The sequence below is a fragment of the Eschrichtius robustus genome, chromosome 8 (genome assembly GCF_028021215.1).
Source record: "Eschrichtius robustus isolate mEscRob2 chromosome 8, mEscRob2.pri, whole genome shotgun sequence".
In the NCBI taxonomy this organism is placed as follows: Eukaryota; Metazoa; Chordata; class Mammalia; order Artiodactyla; family Eschrichtiidae; genus Eschrichtius; species Eschrichtius robustus.
Window position 1 is genome coordinate 26251316 of NC_090831.1, and position 18763 is coordinate 26270078.

At 36.6% G+C, this 18763-nt stretch overlaps 1 protein-coding gene across 4 annotated transcripts in view; it reads right to left on the bottom strand.

Annotated features, from left to right (window-relative positions):
* CACNA2D1 (calcium voltage-gated channel auxiliary subunit alpha2delta 1) overlaps positions 1-18763 on the bottom strand; it is a 500765-nt gene that overhangs the window by 370654 nt on the left and 111348 nt on the right. For all 4 annotated transcript variants that reach the window (XM_068550454.1, XM_068550455.1, XM_068550456.1 and 1 more), the window contains one exon: positions 11702-11818. In XM_068550454.1, the coding sequence (XP_068406555.1) occupies positions 11702-11818 (117 nt within the window). The remainder of the gene's footprint in view (positions 1-11701; positions 11819-18763) is intronic.

Consider the following 18763-nt stretch of genomic DNA (forward strand, 5'->3'; position numbering starts at 1 on the left):
ACCCACAGAGAAGAAAGCAGTTCTCACTGTAGTTGGATCACATGCCAATAAAAATGGCTGACTTGCAGTTATACTGTGCTTTATCAGAGCACTCCTTTATAAAAGTACCACCTTTGATTCCAGCCTCTATGTTTTAAGAAAAGTTGAAGAATAAATATTTGATAATTTCCAGAATACAGAAATGAAAATGGAATAGAAAATATTTCTATGTAGGAAAGTTAAAGAAATTAGTGTTCATTAGGTTATGGAGCTACAGCATACTGTCAAAAAGCATAGGCTTTAGAAGAGTCAGGGATACCTGGGTTGAAAATCTCTTCTACCTGATACTCTGAGACGGCTCAACCTTATTGGGTAACACCTCTGATTTTTAGACACAACCTACAACACACCTACCTCATAAAACTGTCCTGAAGATTAAATGTGAGAATGTGTGTAAAGCATTTAACACAATGTCTGGCAATAATGATTGCTTAGCAACTGAGAATCATCATTATGTATCTGCCAAGAACACTCAGCTATGATGAGTTGATGATGGCTCCTACCAGCCCCAACTTCACCCCCTCCAAAACACACAGACGCAATGAGATATTCTTGTAAGGATAACGCCAATCAAATTTCAAAATATAAAGGGAAAGGAAAATAAAATAAGTTTCACTAGACAAGGACATGGATGTTAGAAATAATTTCTTGAATACTAAGCTAAGCAACAATAATGGGGTATGACAATTGTGCAAGCTTCATCACCAAAATATTTGAGAAAAGAACAGCTAACTCCTTAACCTGGGTGGTTTAGACATTCACCTGCCTGAGAAAAGAGGATCAGAAAAATGAATTCCCAAATTCCTTCAAGATTCATGATTCTATGATGCTTTAATTAAATTTTAAATTATCAGGGCATTCCATCATTCTCCTGGTAAACTGTATCAGGGGATTTTAAGCAAAGCACAGAGAGCTCATCTTTGCAAATGTAGTTCTTGATTTTATAAGGTCTAAAAAAAAATTTTTTTTTAAATATGGAGAACAGATTCAAAAGAACTCCTGTATATACCAAAAACAAAAACAAAAACAAAAGCTGGATGGCACTGGGTATCTCACAAAGGACTTCTGCCTGCATGTTCTCCATTAAAGATAGAAAATGAATTCAGAGGAAGGTTGAGAGTTTATGGATTTCTGAGGACAATAAGGGGTTAGTAAGGAAAGGGGAAAACTAAACATCCAAAGGTTAAAAGAAATAAAGTTAATAACATTTAAGAACCAGACCACCATTTGAAGTTGATCTCTCTAAATAGCTAAAACAGTGTTTACCTTTATCAAACACTACTTGATCAGACTGTCTCCAAATATACGGCATGTTATGAAGGGTTTATCTAAAGACTCCATTATGTGAATCAAAGATGGTGGCCTTGGATTAACACTGTTTCTCTATATTTATTTTTATGTAAACATCATTCACTACACATTCAGATCAGAGCATGTCTATTGCTCTGCTGGGTCAAGTCTGCAATTTTATAAAACAGAAGTGAAATGAAATATGAACTTTTTTTTTTTTTGCCTCATTTTGGGATTAACAGTCATCACAGGTTTTGTAGATTCCCAAGTCACCAGGTAAAGTTCAATGACTATCACTGTAGAAACAGCACTGTACACGTGGTTAAGAATCCCAAGTCCAATTCCAGTTCTGCCACTCATCACCTGGGTGCGGCAGCTGGCCAGCTTCATGGGTGTGGGGCTCCTGCAGTCAGATAGGACCCTTCACCCAGAAGGACCCTTCACCCAGAAGGACGTCACAACTGGTCTAAAGCTCTGCTGCTGCCATCTTGAAATTCTTAATAACTTTTTAAGAAGTGCCCCACATTTTCATTTGACACAAGGCACCACAGACTATGTAGTCATTACTGCCTATGTGAGCTTTGCAATTCACTTCATCTAACTCTCATTCTCTTCCACGTGATCAACAACCCAACACTCCCATTCCCGCAATTTTTGCAAATGTTGTGCTATCAGAGCATACATTGTCTTTGTCAAATTGTCAACACAGTAATGCTGTTGTGGATACTTTCCATATTACTTCCTGATCCTAAAGAATTAAGCCAACTCAAGCCTATGAGAATCTGATTTCCAAAAGAGATTTCTTTTAGTAGAGACTATCAATGTTGCCCAGAACCTTTCCCCGTCTCAACACCTTCCATTAGAACACGAGGTGCACTTTACCATTAATTGTATTCTCTGTCTTCAAGGTATATTTGGCAGCTACCTTTTTTTCAAAAGTGACTTTGTTCAGTCATTTAGTGCAAACACTACTTCATGGAATGGGGGAGAGAGAAAGTACTGTGTAGCACAGAGGGATTTACAACAGGAGATGTTGTTTAAAAACACTTCACGGCTAACCTTTAAATAACATATTAATCAGAACAGAATGTTACAAAACTTAAAGTGCTGACTGTGGTAGCGAGAAGCAGCATTGCTACAGGTATATGGATCTGTTTCCTTCTTAGGGTAATTTAAGAGGTCCTAAACACAGCACTTAGTGTTTCTCCATCCCTTCTGTTTGGCCCCAAATTTTATAATTACTTTAGATTTAAAACCCATAAAGATGCTACTGAAGTGTGTAACTTGCGAGAGGAAATGTGCTGGTGTATCTGGAGATTTCCATTTAACACATTAGCAAATGGTATCAAAAAATATAGGCATCTCGAATTTAAACCTGTCATCAACTTCAGAAAAATCATATGTTCTGAGTGAAAACTATGATATCATTTATTATGGTATTTATTTTGTTAAATGGAAAAAATACATCATGTTTGTATCCATCCACACCCCCATATACATATATGGGTTTGAATTCTTTACTATGGAAATTCCTTGAGCTTTCACTTTTTCATGTGTAAAATGAGGACACTTATACCTATTCTGCAGAATAAACATTGTGTTAGAAATATATGTGTTAGAAAGAACCTAGCAAACTGCTTGGACATTCAGTAAATGCTAACTATTCCTTTGTTCCTTACTATTAACACTCCAAAGACTTTCACTCTTTTCCATCTAAATAACCCACTCATTCATTCATACCTCAACCTTGTTATCACCCAGAACTCTTGATTTAATTTCTATCATTTAACATAATTTCTTGCTTCTCCATTGTTCCGTAGAAATGTATACTTTATACACATAAAAATGTTTGCTCCTGAACTCGTAATTCCTGACCGTTATCAGATGCTACTTATCATGGTTCATGATTTCAAATATTTCAACCACTGTTGACTAATTCTTAAGTATCCCTGATGTTCATAAAATTTACTCTGATAAGTATTAATCCAAGATGGATTCAACAGTCTTTTCATTTTACCACTGTTCACACCATGCCAGGCCTTGTTAGAAAAAGCTGATTTGATTATGCATGCAATCATTATATTGAAGGAATGGGACTCTATATAAAAAGCCAAAGAGGGACTTCCCTAATGGTCCTGTGGTTAAGACTTCGCCTTCCAATGCAGGGGGTGTCGGTTCAATCCCTGGTGGGGGAGCTAAGATCCCACACATCTCATGGCCAAAAAACCGAAACATTAAACAGAAGCAATATTGTAACAAATTCAATGAAGACTTTAAAAATGGTCCACATCAAAAAAAGTCTTTAAAAAAAAAACAACAAAGTAAGCAACATTTTCCTTTCTCTCCTCCGCTTCTTCAAAATGAATTTTCTCTAGACTTTCTTCCCTAAAACTCCCATTAAATCTTGAAAAGATCTTGACACAGACACCGGCTGGCTGGATCCACATTTTAATTAAGAGTACCACAATTCAGTACAGAGAGGCGATGCCCCAGCTACAAACTCCATCTCTTATCCCCCCTTGCAGCCAAGGGTTACTCAGTGAGATGAACACAGAAGTAGCAGAATGGGATTTCTGGAAATCTCCTGAGCTACCTACAGCCAGGTTTCTTGTTTTCAGAGAAAATGAACCTGCAATCTGTTTTAATCACTCTTTACTTGGCTGGTATTAATCATATTTGAACACAACTTCAAGCCTACAGGTCCCATAACTTTTCCATTCACCTTTGTATATACAATTTTTATACCTGAAAACAGTCTCAGTTAATCAAATATTGAATTTCTTCAACCTGGATAAGTTTATATCCTCAGAGAGATTTTGGGCTAATGATACACACACACACACACACACCCACACACACACACAATTTTCAGATAGCTTGTTCAACCTCACTTTTAGAACAGGAGGGTATTCTATATCTTCTGTTTTTTTCTCAGTGTTAAGAAGGCTCTTGATTTATTTATCAGTCATTTCACTTATCCAAAATAGACTCTTTTCACTTTTTCTTTGCTCTCCAAATCACTCCCATGGCCCCTTCACTCTTTGCATAAATATCAACTTGTACTTTACCAAGAGAAAAGTGGTCATCTAGTGCAACTCTCAAATTTTCTCTATCTGCAAACTCAACTGTCTCTATTCATATTTAATATCCCTTTTGTCTCAAGTGAAAGATACCACCATCTTTTCAAAGATAAACTGCATGACTCTGATCTTCTCTGTGTCTGTTTTTTTGAGAATCAACCTTCAACATTCAGATTTTTCTTATTTTCAAATTTCACAGATTCCTTCCCTTCTGTCTGTAAGCATACTTATATGTCCTTCATTCTTAAAAATAAACAAAAAAGAAAAAAGAAGTCTTTAGTAGTATTCCGTACTTCTCTTTCACTGTCGTACCAAACTTCATAAAAATGCAGACACATTTCTTGCCAGTTTCTCATTTCCTAATCACTCTTTAACACTGTAGTCTTTACTCAATCCAACACAGATTCTTCTGAATCTGTTCTCACAAAAGTAAACCAATGGCTACTAATACACAAATACAAGACAGTTTTAATTCTTTGAGTCTCTGAAGAATTTCACATTTTTTTCCTGGATCTCTTCATCACTTCTTTGGACCTAATTTTCAGATTTCTAGAGGTGAAGGCCAGGACTCTACATTTTTAGCAAATTCTATAGGCACTTTTGACACACATAAAAGATACAGAACTACTGGAAATAAGGGCTGAAGTAACACGAGAAAACAATTGGATTAAACAATAATCTAGTTTTAGGAAAACAAACCCTACTTTAATAGTTATTTTAAAACATTTGTCATCTTCTCCTTTTCATTAACTAATCCTAAACTAAATATCAAGGTTGAATTAAGAGACGGAGTATATTACAATACTTAAAGCTTCATAATAGATGGGAGCAGTTTTAATTAAAGTTACCAGGACAACCAGAGGGAGACAGGATATACCATAATTGAAAAAGTGTCACTAGAAAAAGCTGTTTATGATAACCTTGATCCTGTTTCCTTTGAGCAAAATGTCTAGAGACCTCCATGTACTCAGCAGGTCCCGTTGGCTGGGCTGGCTGGTGAATAATGAGACCACTGGTTTCATTCACCTCCATCGTTCTGGAGGCACCACTGGAGGCTGCATTGTTTTATTGAAAAGCTTTCTCCTATAAACTGTTCATTAACTCCTGCAGATTTTTCAGCCTAGTTCAGGCTACAATAAATGTTAATAACAATGTTAAATAATTTTTTCTTCTTTGCTTCCAAACATTGATTTGAGATCATTTAAAAATAATTCAACAATATTAGCAGGATAATCACCATACTGAGACAGTTTCTAACACACAGAAAAAGCAAGTGTCGGAAAAACAGTCATTTACAGATCTAGCTTTGAAATAAAGGGCTGAAATTACCAGTGTGGGCTTAGAGGGAAAAAAAAGAAAATAGATTTGGAAACAGAAGTCCTAAAATTGAATTCCACCACTACCTCAGGTTATCTATACAGTCTTCAGCAAGAACCTTGGTCCCCTCTGAATTTTCCTAAGTTACAAAACAAGAGTAAATACATTTTTAAAATGTGCCTACATCATAGATTTCTGGAAGAGCCTAATGTATATGAATCATCAGAATCATAATGTTTTTGTACAGTCACAAAAACAAAACAAAGCAAAATAAACAACTATTTGAGTGCAAAGTCTGTTTTGCTAGCAAAGGGATGGTTCTAGTGCAAAAGCAAGTGATTTTTTTTTTTTAATCAATTTCTCTTTCAGCTCTTCCTAAGGCTGGTTTGATGGAGCAGATCAAAGACCATGGCACAAAATGAATGTGAATAAAAAGTCAAAATAAATGCTGAAATTGAAAAAGAAAATATTGGTCAAAGTAGTTTAAACATATAACTAACACAAGGTAACTAAGCATAAAGCAATGAAATAAGTGGTATTTTAGTTTTTAATCAACAGGCTATAAAAGACAGAATTAAAATTTTAATGTCCAAATACATAAAAACTGTGTACATGCATGCACAAAAAAATTATTGCAGATACTGAAGAGTAATCATTCTACTAAAAAAAAAAATCTCTAGTTCATCTTCTTTTTAAAAAAGCTGAATTATTAAACATAAACTGTTACGTAATTTATTTAGTACATATGTAAGAAAAAACAGTTCTATTTACTTCTCTTTCATAGATTTTATATCTATAATATATTTTCAAAGGTATCTTAGGTTGAGAACCTTGATGCTAAAGAACAGTAACAGTTTTAAGTCTTCACATTCAAATAAAAATGATATTTTTTTCAGTACCGTATATTTTATTTCATTGAATCATTTTTTGAAAGTGCTTCATTGATATAGGATTCACTGACAAATTCATACCCTTCCAGAATATTCTATCAACTGCCACATCCAATTCTTAATCAGTCTGAATGAACAGTAGTTTACAGCATACTACTTAGCCTTTGTTTCTTCCTAGTTATGACTATACACTTCTTTAGACCGAAGGATATATTTGTGTAATAGGTAAGAATGAGAACTTAAAGTTGGACACACCTGAATTTGAATCCTCTTACATTCTTACTACTCAAAATATAGTCTTTGTACCAGGACCATCACCTGGGAGCTTATTAGAAATGCAGTATCTCTGACCAGATCTACTGAATAGAAATCTGCATTTTAACAAGAGCCTGGGGTGAACCAAATGCACATTAAAGTTTGAGAAACACTGGCCTACATTGCTTGTTAAATACATTTCCTTGGGCAATTTAAAGGAATCCTCAAAGACCCAGCTTCCTCATTGAAAAATGAGACTAATAATGGTGTCTAGAGCACAGCATTACTGTGAGAAATAATCAGATAATGCTACTTGGTAAACACTCAGTAAGATCTAACTGGCATTAAATTTTATCATCTACCTCAAATTTGTATATTCAAGATATTTTCCAATTATTTATTTATGTAATTACACTGGTACCCCACCCAGATAGATTAAAGCTCCTTTAATCCAGAAGTCTGTCTGAGTATAAGCCTCCAACAAAATAGAAGTAAATTAATAATGCCATCTTGCATTCATTTACAATACAATGCAGCACCTGTTTTTCAATTAGACTCAAAATATTTCTCTTCCAAATAATGTATTTTATTTTCATAGAATCAGAAAAGTTAAATAAAGAATCTAGTTTGAAAACAAACATGAATCCTTCTCCCTCACATAAAATCTAACTAATTCTACATTTAATTAGTCATTGTGTTTTCTGTGTTCTGCCATCACGTGCTTAAGATAGTCACTGATCGCACAGGACTCAAATAATGCACCAGGTGTCTAGACCTTTAATTCCAAATGATAAAAAAGAAAGTCTCATTAGGCTCCCATTTTAATCCAATTAAGGCAAGATATATCCTACTTCATTCTATGACCTTTTTCAAAGGACTGTGATGTCCAGATTACCTGCTTCCTACATCTGGAGAAAAAAATGTAAGCTGATAAAAATCGATATAAATGGAATCATTTTCAGTTGTCATTAGTGAATATTAATCACTTAAGTAGAAAGTACCTGATTTCTATTAGATAAACTTTTAATGAAAACATATTTACATCCATAAATGATGCTTTAAAAGGGTATTCACATATCCATAATTGAAGATAATAATGCTTTGAATCTTCCAGTCATGAAAGTTTACCTTACCATTTATACATTTCTTAAAAATTGTTTCATAGAAGACCTTAATAGACTTTTCTCCAAAGAAGACATACAGATGGCCAGCAGGCACATGAAAAAATGCTCAGCATTACTAATTATTAGAGAAATGCAAATCAAAACTACAATGAGGTACCATCTCACACCAATCAAAATGGCCACCATTAAAAAGTCTGCAAGTAACAAATGCTGGAGAGGGTGTGGAGAAAAGGGAATCCTCCTACACTTTTGGTGGGAGTGTAAGTTGGTGTAGCCACTATGGAAAACAGTATGGAGGTTCCTCAGAAAACTCAAAACAGAGTTACCATATGATCCAGCAATCCCACTCCTGGGCATATACCCAGACAAAACTATAATTCAAAAAGATACAGGCACCCCTACGTTCGTAGCAGCACTATTCACAATAGCCAAGACATGAAAACAACCTAAAAGTCCATTGACAAATGAAGAAGATGTGGTACATATATACAATGGAATACTACTCAGCCATAAAAAGGAACAAAATAATGCCATATGCAGCAACAAAGATGCAACTAAAGGTTATCATACTAAGTGAAGTAAAGTCAGAAAGAGAAAGACAAATACCATATGATATCACTTACATGTGGAATCTAAAATATGGCATAAATGAACCTATCTACAAAACAGAAACAGACTCACAGACATAGACAACAGACCTGTGGTTGCCAAGGGGCAGGAGGGAAGGGAGAGGGATAGACTGGGAGTTTGGAGTTAGTAGAGGCAAACTATTACATTTAGAATGGATAAACAACAAGGTTCTACTGTAGAGCACAGGGAACTATACCCAGTCTGCTGGGATAAACCGTAATGGAAAAGAATAAAGGGTATATATGTGTATAACTGAGCCACTTTGCTGTACAGCAGAAATTAGCACAACACTGTAAATCAACTATATGTCAATTAAAACGAAATTAAGTGTTTCAACTTCTGGCAATATGGCATACCAAATATTCCAAAGGCCCCTCCTATTTCAACAAGATCCTGGATATTTTAAGAAACATAAAAATGTATAAGGGCCAAAAAAAAAACAAGGACAATTTCTGAGTGCCAAGATATATATATTATACATTAAGCTAAAACTCTGAGCTGTAAGTGATAAGTAAACAGGGAATTCAGAGTTATCCTGGAACAAACACCTGTAACAGTGCTGAGATCAGTAGAATAAGAGGAGCTAAACTTCAGCTCCAGCATCATCTCTAACAAAAGACGCATAAGAACTTTATGAAGAAATTTTTAAACTTTATTAAATGGCATTAAAGTAGCTAAGTGGAAAGAATATCATGTTTATCAATAGAAAGACAAAATATCATAATGATATCAATTCTTCCAAATTTGGTCTGAGTCAACACAATACCATTCAAAATCCCAGTAAAGAATTTTTTGCATAATAGCATGCTGAATCTAAAGTTTAGATACAGTATGAAGGTTCAAGAATACTCAAGATCCTTTTGAAGAGGAACATGGTGAGAAGGTGTGTCTACCAGCTTGATAAACGGGCTTCACCGGGGGAAGGTAAACTACTTAATAAATGGCCCCAGGAAAACTGATTAGAAAAAAATTTAATTTGTATTGCAACTTAAAACTATATACTAAGGCTTCCCTGGTGGCTCAGTGGTTAAGAATCTGCCTGCCAATTCAGGGGACATGGGTTCGAGGCCTGGTCGGGGAAGATCCCACATGCCCTGGAGCAACTAAACCCATGCACCACAACTACTGAGCCTGCGCTCTAGAGCCAGTGAGCCACAACTACTGAGCCCACGTGCCACAACTACTGAAGCCCGCTCACCCTAGAGCCCATGTTCTGCAACAAGAGAAGCCACCGCAATGAGAAGCCCACGCACCACAACGAAGAGTAACCCCCGCTTGCCATAACTAGAGAAAGCCGCACATAGCAACGAAGAACCAAAGCAGACAAAAATAAATAAATTTATAAAATTATTTAAAAAAACTGTGTACTAATAAAGGCTGCAGGTGGGTTAAATAAATCTGAAAGAAATGGAACCTTTTAGAATACTTAAAAATATTTATAACCTCAGGGTAGGGAAGGCTTTCTTAAACAAAACACACCCCAAAATACTAATAATTTTTTTAAAGTTGACTTTGCATCAAAATTGAGAACTTACTTTATCAAAATATACCATAAAGACAATGAAAAGACAAGTCACAAACTGGAAAAAGATATTTGCATCACATGTAACTTAAATAAATTACCATCAAGAATAGATAAGGGGCTTCCCTGGTGGCACAGTGGTTGGGAATCTGCCTGCCAATGCAGGGGACACGGGTTCGAGTCCTGGTCTGGGAAGATCCCACGTGCCGCGGAGCAACTAAGCCCGTGAGCCACAACTACTGAGCCTGCGCGTCTGGAGCCTGTGCTCCACAACGGGAGAGGCCGCGACAGTGAGAGGCCCGTGCACCGCGATGAAGAGTGACCCCCGCTCGCCGCAACTGGAGAAAGCCCTCGCACAGAAACGAAGACCCAAAACAGTCAAAGATAAATAAATAAATAAATAAATTTATTAAAAAAAAAAAAAAAGAATAGATAAGTTACAAATCAATTTAAACAATTAAAATGTGCAAAAGGTATGAAGAGATATGTCACTGATGAGGAAACAAGAATGGTCAGTGAATATAAAATAAGATGTCCACCTCATTAGTAATAAGCAGAGGTACCATTTGGTACCCATTTGGTTACCTATAATTAAGAAGTCTGATATTGCCACTTATCGGCCAGAATATGGACCAATGCGGACTCAAATACTGCTAGTGGAGGTCTAAATTGATACAACTATTTGGGAAAATCATTGTCATACTTGTATAAAGGTGATTTTGTGAATACCCTACAGTCAGGTAATTCTACTGTCACGTACTGACCCTACAGATATTCTTGCACATGTGTACCAGGAGACTTGTTCCAAGAAAATGAAGCCATCCTGTTCATGGTAGCACCTATCTGGAAACAATCCAAATAAAAATTTACCAGCAGGGAATAAATGAATAAATTAAGATATATCCTCAGAAAATAGTATTTTACCATGAATAAAAATGAATTAAAGCTAAGCACAAACATCTAGATAAATCATGCAAACATAATGTTGACAGAAGAATGCAAGTGGCTGATGACTACATACAGCATAATGTGATTTTAATAAAGCTGATAAACAAGCAAACTAACACATGTTTAGCAAAACATTTATGTGAGGTACAGCTACTTTTAGAGAGCAAAGAAATGAGTAATGAAATGTCTAGCGTATTGGCTACCTCTGGCAGGGAGGCAGGGTGATGAGATAGGAAAGTACTACAAAGGCAGCTTTAAGGACGCTGGCAATATTCACGGGTTTTACACTGTATGATCGATTTAAACATGATTATTATGCATCATAACTTATATATGTATAAAAAGATGTATGTACCAATTAAATTATGATTTCTCTGTATTTAAATCACCTAATAGAAAAAAATAAACTAATAATTAGATATAAGCTAACTCATTATTTAGTGTTCACAGTGAAATCATGATCTCATCTTTTATGAACATTATCATTGAACACAGTTTCTCAGGGAAAGAAAGCATACTAAAGAAAACCTCCAAATAAAACATGAAAGATAAATAATAAATGAGTAATGGAAAATAATAAAATGAGCAGATACAATTTAAACTCACCACCAGGGCTTTGGATCTGTTGCTCAGAAGTTTCTCAATATCCCTGGCTGCAATTTCCACCAGCTGGCGTGCATTATTTGGTTCCACAGTATACAAATCTTGGTATTTCTCATAAATCTGTATGAAGGGAAAATAAAATTAATAAGAACAATAACTGCTTATTTGGCTCCTAAATGCTCATTAGAATGTATTTAAAACCATAAACAACTGATTTGAAGGGCAATCCCTTTCCTTTCTTCATCTTGATCTTTTCTGAGTTTAGGTGTGTCCAAAATATATATAAATAAATATCAATTTGCTGTAAGACCACAAGCTCACCAAAATAGTGTGTCATGTTAACAGGTTGTAAAACATCTTGTACCACAGTGGTTAGTGTATGCAATTTTGTGACCTGAAGTTGTACCCCCAACCTCAAAACCTGGTATTAACTGCCTTCAGCATTTTAAAGAAAGAGAGAGGCCCTTCTAGAAAACAGAAGGAGGATTTAAGCACAGGAGGTCGAACCTGGAGGACGTGTGCAGTGAACAAAGGTCGGGGGAAGGGGAATGCGATACTGTGACGAGGGAGACTTGCACTTTTTCCCTCGCTGCAATCACTGAGGCTAAAGACTGTGCTGCTAAAGCTTTATGACCAGAAAGAGAGACACGGAGAATGAAACCCCTCCCCTGCTCAGGTTCATCCTGGTGACCCAGGGAGCTTCATTTCACAGAGAAGAGGAAGGTCACTGAGCTCTACATTAAAGTTTGGTTAAAGCTGTAACAGTATAAACATTTTTATTATGAAACTGAATTTTTTTTTTAACTCACCAAATAAAACTATACTGAAAGTAAACTAGACAGCAATAGGAAAACAACTACGTTTCTGGCTCACGTCAGTGTTTATGGAAGGAATTCCCCGGAGTGGCAATAAGATGCACCTGGTTTACCGAGCTGGTACTCTCCTGGCAAGAGAGGAAGAATTAAAGAAAGGAGGGAAAAAACAAAACAAACAAAAAAAAAACACTGACTGTGTTTGTGACTGGAGGGCTGAGCTGAGAAGGAAATCCCTTATGCATCCAACAGATGGGTTGCACATGCATGACTAAACCATCTTTGAAAGCCAGGGACTGGCAGGTTTCTACCGTCTTATGAGAAGTGAAACCAGGCACAAGCAGGAACCAGTTCAACCCTGCTTTTTACTGGCATAACGCCAGCATTCTGTGTTACTACCAACAGGTTCTACAGCCTGTTCCCAGCTGAGCATGGATGCTGCTGGTGAATACTGGTTTCAAAAGGACACAAATACATATGCTAATTTTTTTTTTAAGTATTTTGGTTTTACATGAAGTTATACATTTTTATTTAAGTGATTAAAAACATACCAATATTTTAATTAATAAATTAACAACAATTAACTATAATTAAATTAATAAACTAATCAATAGTTTTTAAGATTTCAATCAAACTCTTACTGCTAAAATTATCCTTTTCAAACCGTGAGGATTTTCTCACACTTGTTTGAATTTTGACCTTGTAGGTTTTCATTCCAACTATTCAAGGCACAGTAACTTAGTCATATGAAATTCCCATATTTAGTTTCATTCAGGATTCCTGCATATTACGGGATTGCTTCTGCTTTCTTCTACTGATGAGTAGATTATTGAGTCCTGTTTTTAAAGACCCAGGTTATCCATGAAGAACTCCCTCCAACCCAAGGCTGCCTCTTTCATTTCAGCCTAAAACGCCATACAGGAACATGTACTCCTGAATAGATTAATTGATTTTGGAGTACAAACAGATAAACCTCAACATCACTTTAACTGATCCAGGATATTTAGTTCTTTGCAGCAAAACGGATATAGCTAATTGGTGTGAAAGGCAGTTGTGCTTTGTACCATTAATATCTTGTCCATTTCTGTCTGAAGTCTAACCTCCTTCCTGTGGTATAGGAACTCGAATAGAATTGAGAGTTGGTAAAGATTAGTTCAGGACGCACAATCTCTACTTCGCATTATATACTACAGTTAATGGCATTTATTAGTCATTATCTATGTATGCCAGACACATTACAGGTGCTATAAAGAATGAATGAATTATAAATCAGAAGAAACAATTTTACTTCAAGTATATGTATATTTTCTCAAATAGATATAGAATATTCTCACAAGTTCTGTTTATACTGTAATTTTTAAATGCGTCGAAAATAAAAAATAAGGTCTAGGTTGCAAATAAACTATAATAAATAAAGGAAAGGAAGCTTAAGTCTAGATCCCCAATGTAAATATCCTATTGTATACTTTTTTATGTATAAAACCACATTTGAAATGTTTTCTTTGTAATAAAAATGAATCAGAATCATATAACTTCCCCCACCAAAAGAACTGGACCTTGCTTCTGGTTTCAAAGAATGCAATATTCTTTTTTGTTGCATGAGATACTGTGAAGGCTCTCAAAAAGTCTCCTGGTGTATGTTTAGTAAACAATTTTCAGAGTAGAATGTTTCACATGGATGTTTAAGATGATATATTTCCATAATTTACAGATATTTATAATTCTTTCCACCACTAAAATAAACCACATTTCTACAATATTTAACATGTTAACATATGAATATTTTAAACAGAGTCTAAAGTATCTTTTCTTTTCCTCTTCCTAGCTTTTTTTTCCTTTTTAAAAAATTAATTATCTGCTTTACCATTTTACCCAATGTTGTTCCTGCAAGAAAAACAGCATGGTGGAAATAATATGAGTTTCTGGCACCAGATAGAGCTCAATTCAAATCACATGTCAACTCCTCACACACTATGTGACATTGGCTTCCATTTCTTCTACTAGAAAGAACGCAGCACATAAAGAGAATTCAAGACAGGATCTTTTTCCTCCTGACTGATATATTAATATGCTTTAATTTTTTGTATAGTTCAAATCTTCTCACTGCCACCCTTGACACTAGTTTTGACAAAAAGAATACCTGTTGTTTGTACATTCTTTCTTTCCTACAATCTTAATTAACTGGCTTTAATGTTATTTCACTACTAAATTCACAGGCCAAGTTTTGCTGTGATGAAAACAGAGACTATGGTTTCCCTACCCTTTTCACTGGAAACTTCTAAGTCTCTTTGCTCTAAATAAGTCCATGGTTTTTCAGAATAATACATTTAAAAATTACTTCATACGTAATATCTAAAAAGTGACATCACTCATTGATATAATCTCTTAGTAAACATACCTAAAGAAATGTTTCAGAAGTCATAATACGTAGTATTACACCATGGAATTATGCCATGAAATAATACCAATACCCCAGAGGTGTTTTCTAAAAGCTAGATAGGCTTCCAAGTTTTGGATGACCTAGACGATTATATTAGCAATCACATTCAGGCAGCTACTTTGAGGTGTTTCACATACATCATTTACTCACTTTAAGAAATCTAAAAAATACCTTTAATTAACCAATTGTATTAGTGAGAACAGTAGGTTTCAGGCTTTGGAATATCAGAGTGGAGGGAGTTTAAATCCCATTTCACATCATTCAGGAGCAAACCACTGCCTAGAGCAGCAGGAGACATGATAACGTGTCACGTTTAGGTAAAGGGAGTCTGCAGTGCCACTGTAGGCCCAGGGCCTTCCTTGGCTTCAGCAGGATGTAGAGAAATAGGAAAGCCCCTTAGGATGAACAAGAAAGGTAGCTGAGAATTAAGGATCAGTATGTCTGCTAGGAGACCGTCTCGGTGCGGGTTCAGGGGGATCCTAATGCAGAGACAGAGATGGACAGTGGGAAGCAGAGGTCCAGCTGAAGGACGATGGTGACCATCATCCAGAGCTGAGGCATCCTGCACAGGCTGGAGAGACTGGCCGAGGTCTTAGCAGCAATTACATTAATAACCATATCAAGAGAACAGTAGAGAACAAATACACCAGATATCTTGCCACATAAGTTTCCCCTTGCACCCAGATGCCCAGGAGAAAAGTTAAGAAAATCAGAGAATATTGAAAGAGAGTTGGAACTTAGAATTTATTGAATACATAATTGACCACAAGAGGCTGTTTTAAACTGAAAGAGACTAACCTTGAAATGCTGAGACTAATTTTTTTCCCCTCCTGGGAGAGAGAATAGCAGCCCATGGTAAGTTAAGTTCCCTAAAGAGAAACAAAGTCAAATTTCTGCATATTAAATTTTAAATATGAAAATTTTGACAGCCCCTTCCCTCAGTGCTTTTAAATTTACTTCCCTCCAATGGAACTTGTCCTGGACAAGCCATCAAGACCTCTGCCATCTTTCTGAAGGAAGTTTCTCCTTGGACAGTCCCTGATGAAACAGGAGTTTCCTTACAAATGGGTAGCAATATTCTAATGTAAGACCTTGCCCTTAGCCCCTACCTAATTGCATCAGGGCATATCAGACCTTGAAGCAGCTAATTTCTGAATTAATGGCCTGTGAGGAGTCAGGTACAAAGGATCCATATAAGCAAGGATAATATATTGAACCAATCAGATTCTCTCACCACAGGATGACAGTTGGATGGATCAAGGGCAGAAGCAGCATCAAAAGTGAAAAAAGGGGGTCTTCCCTGGTGGCGCAGTGGTTGAGAATCTACCTGCTAATGCAGGGGACACGGGTTCGAGCCCTGGTCTGGGAAGATCCCACATGCTGCGGAGCAACTGGGCCCGTGAGCCACAACTATTGAGCCTGCGCGTCTGGAGCCTGTGCTCCGCAACAAGAGAGGCCGCGATAGTGAGAGGCCCGCGCACCGCGATGAAGAGTGGCCCCCCGCTCGCCGCAACTAGAGAAAGCCCTCGCACAGAAACGAAGACCCAACACAGCCAAAATAAATAAATTAATTAATTAATTATTTTAAAAAAGTGAAAAGAGGAAAGGAGGAAAACAGTGTTCAGATACTATTGAGTGACATAAGTGATGGCTGTGGTAGGTAGAATAATGACCTTCCAAAGATACTCACATCCTAATCTCTAGAACCTGTGACTATGTTGTTACATGGCAAAGGGGAATTAAGTTTGCAGAAGAAGTTTTGCTAATCAGCTGCACTTAAAGAGATTATCCTGTATTGTCCTGGTGAGTACAATGTAATCACAAAGGTCCTAAAAATGGAAGAGGAAAATGTAACCATGCAACAGAAAACCAGAGAGATGGCAGCGTGAGAAGAAATCAGCCCGCGTTGCTGGCTTTCAAGAGGGAGGAAAGGGGCCATGAGACAAGGAAAGGACTTCTGATCTATAGCACTGTAACATACTAAATCTGTGTTATGCCAATAAATATATAGTAATTTGTCACACTAACAAGAGAAAACTAACACAGTGAGTTAGCTGTGAAGAGCCCCCAGCTGAGAGGCAAACAATACTCAGCCTTTGGGGCTGCCTTGGCTCTGGACCTTCCCTTCCACTGCCCAAACTATCTTCTAAATGCCTTGAATTCTTGCTGAAACCCAGGCTCTTCCTGAGTTCCCCTAAATGTACTACCTTTATTTGTCTTTTACGGGTAGTTCCATGATACACTCCCCAAGTGATTCACTCTGCCAAAAACTAAAAATGCTAAGAAGCATTTTTGTAAGTTGTGATTAACATTATTTATTAATTACTACTTTGCATGTCCATTTTATTAGTCGCCAGATTCATTTCACTGAAATGAAAAATGAGCTCTATCGTGAGAAATGCACAATTTCCGTTAGACTTTATGATATAATGAAATTATCTCAGGACTCCCATTATAACCTTCATAATTGTGTAGGATTCTGAAAAGAAATTTTAGACAGAAGAGCTAAAAATATAAAGAATAGATGGCACACTGTATAAAAATATATATGAATTGGGTGAATAAATATGATTCCACCTCATAATAATGAAAGGTGGGATTAAGAGAAAATGTTACAATATAACCCTCATCATCATTCTAACTTCACGATCGTTATTGGGTAAATTCATGTAACTTCAATACTAATGCAGGCAGGAAAAGAGATTCACTGTCCCCTCAACTGCTTTAGATATTCACAAAATCAGTTTTACTTTTAGTTGAACTTTGCAATGTGGGATGGTTTTTTGTTTTTTTTTTTTATTGTGTTCCATGGGCTTGTGAAATACATGTTCCCTAGCAACTTAGACTGTCTTGTTTCTAAAAGATGCATTAACACAAAAGTATGCTATAATTTTCTTTCTTGGTCACTTTCAAGGATGAAAGTTCCCTTAAGAAATTTTACAATTCAAAAGTAAAATCTTGGGCTTTCCTGGTGGCGCAGTGGTTGGGAATCCGCCTGCCAATGCAGGGGACGCAGGTTCGAGCCCTCGTCCAGGAGGATCCCACATGCCGCCGAGCAATTGAGCCCGTGCGCCACGTCTGCTGAGCCTGCGCTCTGGAGCCTGCGAGCCACAGCTACTGAAGCCGGCGTGCCACAACCGCTGAAGCCCATGCGTCTGGAGCCTGTGCTCCGCAGCGGGAGAGGCCACCACAGCGAGAGGCCTGCGCAGCGGGGGGAATTAGCCCCCGCTCGCCGCAATTAGAGAGGGCCCGCGTGCAGCAAAGAAGACCCAACACAGCCAAAATTAAAATAAATAAATTTATTTAAAAAAATAAATAAATACAGTCTTTCTTTTAATTTATCATAAATCTCATCATCATCTAAGTTGGCCAACACAGAGAGATGTTGAGATATGGGAAGAGCCCTTTATCTAAGATAAAGAGTAACTAGTGACACTAAATCGGAATTGATGTTGGAATACATTTTACCAAAAACAAAGCAAAAAAAAACAACACCTACCTTCCTCCTTTGAAAATTAGCTGAATTTTAAAAAGTGAACTTTGCCATAAAAAATATGCAGTGTTTCCTAGTTAACCCCTAAGCTCTTCAAACTCTCTCCTCTTCCCCTTTGATTAAAAAAGTGAATAACGCAATCTCTTAAACAAAAGTCAAGCTTTTAAAATGCATTAGTTCTATTATACTGTCAGTTACGTCAGCTAACACAGTTGGGTAAAAAAGGAATGCCAACACCAACTGCTGAAATATATTAATCCAATACAGTTTGTGTAAATTTATGAAGATATAAGCGCTCATCTCATAAGATGAAAGGCATT